Source organism: Ziziphus jujuba, chromosome 5 (assembly GCF_031755915.1).
Source record: "Ziziphus jujuba cultivar Dongzao chromosome 5, ASM3175591v1".
Taxonomy (NCBI): Eukaryota; Viridiplantae; Streptophyta; class Magnoliopsida; order Rosales; family Rhamnaceae; genus Ziziphus; species Ziziphus jujuba.
This window is the reverse complement of record NC_083383.1, coordinates 11,939,711-11,949,327: the sequence shown is the minus strand read 5'-3', so window position 1 is coordinate 11,949,327 and position 9,617 is coordinate 11,939,711. Positions and strand designations below refer to the sequence as shown.

The 9,617-nt window shown below is 29.5% G+C and overlaps 1 protein-coding gene across 3 annotated transcripts; it reads left to right on the top strand.

The window, feature by feature from the left end:
- The first annotated feature begins 3,557 nt into the window (after positions 1 to 3,557).
- LOC107420955 (2,3-bisphosphoglycerate-dependent phosphoglycerate mutase 1) lies at positions 3,558 to 7,389 on the top strand. 3 transcript variants are annotated; one of them, XR_003056244.3, is made up of 9 exons: positions 3,558 to 3,852; positions 4,679 to 4,938; positions 5,218 to 5,441; positions 5,674 to 5,792; positions 5,875 to 6,031; positions 6,167 to 6,268; positions 6,355 to 6,478; positions 6,847 to 6,910; positions 7,002 to 7,389. XR_003056244.3 is itself a non-coding variant. In XM_025074419.3 (9 exons), the coding sequence occupies exons 2-8, from the start codon at positions 4,680 to 4,682 to the stop codon at positions 6,889 to 6,891; spliced, it is 1,026 nt and encodes a 341-aa protein (XP_024930187.3). In that variant the 5' UTR covers positions 3,559 to 3,852; position 4,679; the 3' UTR covers positions 6,892 to 6,910; positions 7,002 to 7,389. The 3 variants fall into 3 exon arrangements, 2 of the variants coding, with proteins under 2 accessions (XP_024930187.3, XP_015885537.3); XM_025074419.3 differs by having other exon boundaries at positions 3,559 to 3,852; positions 6,355 to 6,474; XM_016030051.4 differs by having other exon boundaries at positions 3,559 to 3,950; positions 6,355 to 6,474.
- The last annotated feature ends 2,228 nt before the right edge of the window (positions 7,390 to 9,617 follow it).

Genomic DNA, 9,617 nt, shown 5'->3' with positions numbered 1-9,617 from the left:
GTCCCATTGGTCCTGAAATTTGATTTTTGTGTCATGTTTTGGTGGCAAAAGTTCGAAAATCCTTGGTAAAAAATTATGTGGAAACCAAATAATGTTGGTGATTGTTTCATATCGATGCCACAAGGGTAAAGAGATTCGATTAGGTTATAATAAAATGAAAAATAGTTTAGTCCGACCCATTTTTATAATCTGGTATTCGGGAAAAGGACAAGGCTAAAGATTGGGCTCCGCTTGCCAAAGCATAATTGATTATGATGATTGTGATTTTCACCCGAAGATCGTTCTTTTAGGAACCAAGCCATTGGAGAGACGAAAGTCCCCATCTATAATTTATCTTTCTCTTCATTGAGCATGGTTTAATTTATTTGGTATATTTTCAGCCATTTGGTTCTGATTTTTTGTTAGTGGCGATTTTAGTTAGATGCTAAGGTATGGGCTGGAAAGACACTTAAATTTTGACCAAAAGTGCATTAGTGGATATTTGACGTGACTGGACCATGCCATTAGACGTTTAAAATGATGGTCTTTTGGAAGGAAGACCATGGATGGAAATATTTACAATATTGTCTATATTTGTATTAATATTTGTGTATATATATATATATATTTGTATGGTCAGCATTAATAAAGGGGTAAAAATATCTATCAACATATTTAATATTGATAAATAAATAAAATTTATCTATCATCTATATTGGCAAAAATATTAAATTTATCGTTAATTATCAATGATGTAGATAATTATCAATGAAAATTAAAGAAAAAATGACATCGACAATTATAGGAGAAATGTCAAATTTATTGATGGTTATCAGTAGGTATGTCGTTGTTGTCCATATTCACTATTTAATTTCGAATTACTTGAAGGTCTTTCCCATTGTTAACAAGAATAAAAAATTTATCACTATATTTAAAAAGTTATGTATTTACAAAGTGTTTATTGGATTTCTCAACTTTCAAACTTTGACCTTGTTGAAAATCCCCTTCCTCTAAGTTGTAATAATAAAACGAAACAAAAAAAAAGATAACACTCAATTATTAATTTTAATTAAGATTGTAAATTTATAATTATATTTGATCAAATATTATGGCATGTAATTAAAATAGTAATACTTTAGCATGATCATAGTTAGTACAATCATTATGGCATAATAATAAGTTGCTTTTATATATATATATATATATATATTATTAATTTCAGAAAAAAAATGTACATTTTGTTTTATTTAAAATTTAAAATACATGTTTAAGTAGTCAAATTTACTATATTTAGGTTCTAATAAACACTTTATTTGTTTTAATATTTATGAATTAGTTTTTCACAATTTTTATTCTGATTATTGTATTTTTTTTTACTGTGTTAAATATTTTGTATATAAAAATATATATTTTAAATTAAATATTTATAATCTTTTTATATTTCTATTAGTATTGATATTTTTGTAAAATTATATTTTTGATTTTTATGTCGATACTACATTTTCATCGCTAAGAAAGATAAGGAATGTAATTCGTTGAGTTTTGGTCCATTGGCTTATTAATATTATTATTATTATTATTTTCTTTGATGAAATTGGTCGATTGCAATTTGCATTATTTTTCACAGATCTCTGGCGTTAATTTAAAAGAAATAAGGTCTCTAGTCTCTACTGTTGATTTAAATGTGTTTTCTTCTTTAGTTTCATTTTCAGAATATTTAAATATGTATTATTCATTTCTATACGGTGCTTTTGCTCGGCTTCTCAAATTATTAAACAGCCATTCTAGCTTTTCCACATCATTCTGATAACTATGATACTATTTATGAGTAATTTGACTCACCTATTTATGAGTAATTTGACTCACCCTGGAATTTGATAAAATTCAATTTTTGATTATTATTATTATTATTATTTTTTGACAAATGGGAGTTAAAAACACAAAAATAGAACCAGACAGAATTATAAACTGACCATTTGCATATGCTACTTTCATTTCAATATTTATACATGATTTAGTTCATTCTACAATTCACAAGTTAGAAGCTCCATATATTGGTTGATCAATTCAAACAGAAGATAAATAGGATTAATTTTTCTTGTTAAAGATTAACATATTTTTAGAATCCCAAATATTTAAAATTAAGAAAAAAAATTTCCAGCGTTCAATTATGCTGGCTTTATCTTTAGGAAGATTGACTATGAGTCCCCTTCTCCAAACACCCAAATCGCAAAACTTAACAGCAGCTGTCAACCTTTAAAACTTACAATATAATCTTTTAAAAATATCTCATACATAACTCATATAAAAATTTATCGGTTCAGTTAGTATTTACATTTATAATTAAAATATCCTAGATTTAAAATATTAAAATAGAAGAAAAATTATTATAACAGTAAAAAATTCATATAAAAATTCACGGCTGTATAATTCTACATTTATATTTTCAGTTATTCATTTTCTTTTCTATATATTAGTGGAATACTTTTCCTTCAAAAATCCCCTCTTTTAATTTCTTCTATCTGACGAAACAGAAGACAGTTTGTGCCTTAGTTGTACACGTTTCTTGAGAGAATATAGGAACAATGGAAAAGTATATTCCTTTTTGACACTTAGAAGAGGTAGAGGAACAGCTAGCAATGGTGCATGATGCAGTAGAAGCCAGTCATGGTGGCTTGGAATGGAAAGTGGTTAGGGGTGTGTGTGTGTGTGTGTGTTTGATGTGTTGGTGTAAGAAATTGCATGGTATAAAGCACGTGGTGCATCAAACACCGCAAGGGATGGGACCCAAAGTGGTGGTGGTGGGAGTTATGTTAGGTGGCCTCAATTGGAGATTTGAGGGGTTTGCTTTGTTTGGTTTGGTGTGAGTGTGCGTGTGTGTGTGTATTTCCCCCCCTTTTTTTTTAATTTAATTTTATTTTATTTTATTTCCTTGTGGGTAGTTGTCCTGTGTCTTCTGCTCAGGTTTTAGTTTTTGGTTTTGGCTCTTGTTACTCTTTAAAGGACAATTTTTTTTTTTATATTAAATTTTAATAATAATTAATCTTTTGAGTGTTGAGAAGGTACTATTAATATGGAACAGAATTAGTCCTTTTTTTTTTTTTGTTTAATGAATTAATCGTTAAAAACACAAAAGTAAAACAAGTAAATAAAATAAACCACCATCTACATCGCTTTTCAAGTTTTGGAAGCCCAAAAAAAGTATATAATTAGAAGTAAATTTAAATGTTTATTTAAAGTAAATTAAAATAGTTTAAATGTTTGTATGCTTAAACTATTGTTATTTGAAATGATCACATAATGCAAATATAGATTTGTTTATTTATCGTACAACTCGAGAAAGTAGAAATATGCCTTAACAAAAACAAAAACAAAAATACGACTGGAGAAATAACAAAGATAAAAAAATAATAATAATAAATTTATAAATTTGATGTCTATTATTATTGTTATTATTAGTACAATGCAAATGCATAATTTAAAAGGTGAACATAAATAACAAATAAATAAAAAATATTTTTGTAAAAATTGTAAACTGTCTTTAAAAGCCCAGGTAAGTCAGATCCAAGAAACGCCAACCAACATTTTTTGCCAACTGGGAAAAAGGGAAAAAGAAATTTTGTCATTGCACTGTTTTCACAAACCCACACCAACGATTTTTTCCATATGAATTTCGTTTTGTTGTTAATATAAATACTCGCAGACTTTCCCTCTCCTATTTTGTCCGTTGAAAATGGACATACAACTTCTTTAACCTCCACCATCTTCTTCTCCGTCAACATTTTTCTCGTAATAAACTCTTAACCCAACTTTGCTCTTTTTTTCTGCCTCGGTTTCTTCGCTCGCCACACACACATATATATATATACCCTGGTAACATTTCTTTCTCTTTATCAATTACTCTTTTTGCTTCTGCGGCATTTTGGGTTTCTGGGTTGTTGCTGATTTCTTTGTTTGATTTTTTCAAGAGGGTCTGTTCTTTTTTTTTTTTCTTCTTTTTTATTCAAGATTTGTTTCCTCGTATTGTGTTCGTAGATTGAAGATATTCATGTTTGATCTTGTTTGCTGTAACTTTGATTGGATTATTGGAAAACCCTTTTAAAGAATAAGATTATTTCAACATGATTGATTAGATTTGCTACGTTTTTACGCCTATCCATTCTGTATTTATGGAAAAGACCTTTAGAATAGATCTACAAAATTATTTTATATTAAGTTATGTTGGATTTTACCTGGGTTATGAACTTGTGATCATTCTTTTATTTATATTGGGTTGGTTACCGAGTGTCTTTTTTTTTTATTATTATTATTATTTAAATAGGATAGGCGTTTAATCCGTCTAATGTAGTAAGCGTATTAATTTAGAATATATGCAAGCCTTAATTTCACTATCAATGAGAAAATAACAATATCTCTTAAGTCTCAACCTCCCTTTTCCTTCGTTTTTTTTTTTTTTTTTTTTTTTTTTTTTTTTTTTTTGTTTATCCTCTGTTGAACCATGGAAAGAGAGGCACATGGTTTTTACGCCACCTGATTTATACATCATTTAAATCTCTTGCCACTTGTGTCTTGATGTTGTTGATAGTATTTAAGTACATGCTGCTAGCTTAATGCACAATCTTGTGGTGCAATGGTTTTAACCAAAATTGTATTACTTGTGTGTGTTTACATCATCACATGGGATGTTTTGAATTTTCAGAATGGCTGCTGCAGTATTTCATCAAGCCATTGGGACTTCTCAGTCCCTGGGACATAGAAATAACTCAGGCCGTCATCAAGAAATTGGGAATGGTTCAACGAAGTTGATTTTCAAAGGTTCCAATGTCGAACTTGGACTGTCAAAAAAAGAATGTAAACGCTCTAGCCTTAGGATTCAAGCCTCAAGTTCTCAAACTTCAGTTGCTGATCCAGTTTTGTCCCCCTCAAATAAGAATACCAAAGAACCTCGGAAGAAATCTAGTAAGTTATTTGTACTCAACAGTATGATGTTGACGTATGTGAAGCAAATGTGTTACTGTTCATGATTATACCATTATAGCATCTCAAAGATTTTTGTAACCTTTTATACGAGATTGGCTAAACAAAAAATCCATCTTTGGCACATTTTCCACATCCCAATGCTTGAATAAATTGTTTTCTGCTTTATGGAAATTGCATGGTAAATTTCCATGACTTAAAAGCAAAGTTTACGGTTTACCTGTTTTGAATAATGTCAGTTTGTCTCTAAATGGATTTCAGATGAAGCAGCTCTAATCCTGATAAGGCATGGTGAGTCATTGTGGAACGAAAAGAACCTATTCACAGGCTGTGTTGATGTACCACTGACCAAAAAGGGTGTAGAAGAGGCTATTGAAGCTGGAAAGAGAATTAGTAATATACCTGTTGACATGATATATACATCTGCATTGATCCGTGCACAGATGACTGCCATGCTTGCCATGACGCAGCATCGTCGTAGGAAGGTATTATAGAGATATCTTTTGTAAGGCTGCTTAATGCTGCTGGAGCTCATCATAATGGGCATCAGATGTCCAAGTATAACTGAAAAATGTTTAATGTTAAGTGTCAGTGCATTTTTTGGCAGGGATAAGCAGTTGTGAGACAGGAACCTGCAAAATGTCAGTTTGATGTGCACATCTAACTCAATAGGTTCTGTGCTATTTACAAATTTGTTGAATATTAATTTGTTTGCAGGTGCCTATCATTATACATAATGAGAGTGAACAGGCAAGGTCATGGAGTCAAATTTTTAGTGAAGACACCAAACGCCAGTCCATTCCAGTCATTGCAGCTTGGCAATTGAATGAAAGAATGTAATTGTTCTGCTCTGCTTTTCTGATTATCTGTCTTAATTTCCTTCATTGCCTGTATAATGCATACATTATTCTCCTTTAGGTATGGGGAATTGCAAGGTCTCAATAAGCAGGAAACTGCAGATAGATATGGGAAGGAACAAGTTCATGAATGGCGTCGGAGTTATGACATACCACCTCCCAATGGCGAGAGCTTGGAAATGTGTGCTCAAAGAGCTGTTGCTTATTTTAAAGATCAAGTATGCACAAACCTAGAGTAGTTTTCCGCTTATCTGCATGTTGCATCCTGTATTGGATAAGGATATTTCACATTTTCTGCTAAAGTATTCATAGACCATTGTATAGCATCTAACTGCAGATATACCAAACTGCAGATTGAACCCCAACTTCTATCTGGAAAGAACGTGATGATTGCTGCCCATGGGAATTCATTGAGGTCTATCATTATGTATCTTGACAAACTAACATCCCAAGAGGTACCAAGATTTCCACCAGTTTGTCACTCATGTCTTTACTTGTAGCAACAAAAAGAATTGTAATATTTTATGTTCGTCTTTGGCAGGTTATCAGTCTAGAACTATCAACTGGACTACCTATGCTTTACATTTTCAAAGAGGGTAAATTCATTAGGAGGGGAAGTCCTGTGGGACCTACTGAAGCTGGGGTGTATGCTTATACTAGGGTATGTAAGTTGTTCTTTTAAAACTTTACTGCTACTGTTGTACCTGTTCTATCAGCTTATCCATAATACTTACAGTGAAAGGCTGAAATGCAATGGCATCAAGTACTTGAATTGGAAACAAAATCTGCATCATCTGCATAAGCCATCATTTTCTCATGTTGAGAAGATAGAGAAAAGAAGATGACTGCATCCATATGAGTTCAGAATTGATTCCAATGCAATATCTGTTTTCATTTCTTCAAAGCGAAATGAATCCTCATATAAAAAGAAATTAAGGAGAACCAGGCATTAAGCTATAATAGATATGTAGTGTCTTTTATTTCCATCCTGAAGCAGATCACTAATACTCCTCCCGCATGAATTTTGTTGCAGAATCTGGCTCTTTACAGGCAGAAGTTAGACGAGATGCTTCATTAATATGTTATTTTAGTACAAGGTGAATAAAAATACATTCAAGTACATAACCTTACTGGTTTTTTCTGCTTCTAAATGATTGTTCAATCGTTTTCTTTTCTTTGCTTTTCCAGGGGCTTGTTATCCATCCATCTTTAATACATACAGCCCTGTTGGTGCCATTAAATTACAACGAGGAAATCTGCACCAACAGCAAAAGATTGTCATGTGCAATATAGGTATACATAGATCAAAGTAGCAGGCTACGCCTTCCATGGATTGTTTTTCTTTTTTTCTTTTTTTTTTTGGGTTTGGTATGCAACCAGTAGGCTTAACCACATATCCATGTTCCAATCGTAGATAAGAGCTTGAGATACTATTGGGATGCTTAAAGTCTTGTAATTTTTCCATCTGTTGTAGCAGTTTAGATCCTGTAATATTTTGAAGATTGGATTTATAGAAGTCTTTCCATGGTTTATTTTGAATGGAATTCTATAAGAACCCCGGATCAATGTTTTTCCATATTTGCCACCATTTGGGATAAGGTAGACCGATAAATACCATTTACACAACCATATTTTTTATTGTTTCTCATTGGCCAAACAATTTTAAATTTGTTGGAAGTCATACTACAGAACTATTGAAAAATAATTGGTTATATAGTCCTGAACATGTTACATTTGGTACTTTGTAACCGAACATATCTAAACAGAAAATTGTTTAGTATAAAGAGAAATTTTAATCATATTACCAAAAAAAAAAGAGTGAGAGAGAATTTTTTACCATACAAGTATAAGCTCCAAGATACGGTAACTGTTCTATTCATTGCAATTTTTTTTTTTTGGATGAAGCTATATTCAATGCATTCATATAATATATATACATATATTGATTATATTCAATGCATTAATATATACAAATATACAAAAAAAAAAAAATTATCACTTACAAAAATCCACCAACATTTTGGTATTTCAAATATATATTTCAGACATACAACTTTATGATGTAAATGATTTACCAACTAAATCAAGCGTATATTTCAAATATACAACTTCTCAATGTAAATAATTTATCAACTAAATTAATTTTAATTAACTACAATACGATATTGCGTATTCGATTCTTTACCCCTAAAAAAAAAAAAAAAAAGGGAATTGTATTTTTAATCAGTTTTGTCACTACCTTTTGTTACTAAAACGTGAGAGCTAACATTTATTTGATCAAGAATTTCCATTTTGGAAATATTCTATTTAAATCTACTTAAATTTGCATAAATTTCAATTAAATTCTTAGTTTCAAAAATTACAATTAATATCTTTACTAAAGGTGTAAATAAAATTATTTTGAAAAATATAAATAAAATAACAGAAAGAGAAATGAAAACAGTGTAAAATTTGAGGAAAGTAAATGATATTTTAAAACTATAGAAATTAAATTGTATTTAAATCAAACATTAGATGAGATACATGAAATTAACCCTTCAACTTTCAATGTTGCAGCTATATTTGATTCCAGATTATTATTATTATTATTATTATTATTATTATTATTATTATTATTATTATTATTATTATTTGACAAATTAGGGAATAGTACCAGCCTGATCAAATTACGAATACGGGGATCATCAGATCATTACCATTTGGACCGCGAGGCATATTATTGTGTTCAGTTTTGTTATTAAAAGATTTTTATTTTTATTTTTATTTTTTTTTTGTTTGGCTAAAACTAAAAGATCTTTTTTTTTTTTTGGTTTTCATTAAAAAGATATTGATATTAGTTTTTTGGTGAATAAGATAATGGATATTAGTTGTTTGTTTGGCTTTAATGACGGAAAAACATTTAAAATGTGTGCACATGATATTTCACTCAGCAATTGAATGCCTTTTGACTTGGAGTTGCAAGGTTGCTGCGTGCTGTTTCTTCAGAATTTGTTTCAAGAAGCTGTCGGTGTAACCTCGTTTTTGGTTATCCCCGATTTCACCCAAAAATTTAAAAAAATAAAAACAAAAAATCAGGGGGTCTTTTGGTCCTCTGAACTTTGTTTGGTTCGTCTGAAAAATTCAATATCAGTAGGTTTCAGGAAGATTCAGATCCATTTCAAATGGGAAAATGGAGTATAACTCTGCTGGTTGTCACCATTTGGTTATTATCAAATCAAACTATTAAGTGATTGTTTGATAGAGTTTATGATTTTGCTTTTTGGTTTACAATTTTTTTTTTTTTTTAAGGTTTTACTTCAGTTTTACAGGCGCCAAACATCCACAAAATATATTTATGAATTGACATTAAATTGTTATTGATTCATATATTTATATCATTTAAATATAAATATATGAATTTTTAAATAAATAAATAAATAATATATCAAATATTTTTAAAAAGTATTTACCAAATAATATATGTTGATGAATGAATAAGTAAATTAAAAAAATAAAAATATTAAGTATTCACACAACTTCATAAATAAATTTAATAAATCTTTTGATAACTTTATTTTTGATAGTTTTTTAAATTATAGCATTATTGTAGTTAAATTTCTCACTTAACCAGGAACTTTAAAAATTATAGCTACACCATTTAAATGTTTTATAAAATAATTTTCATTTCTAAAACGTTAGATTTTTATTATTATTATTATTATTAAAAATGACTATTCTATCATTAATATAATGATTGATATTTTACACACAAAACACAAATATAATGATTAACATTTAAAAAAAAAAAAAATCAAAAAACCAAAA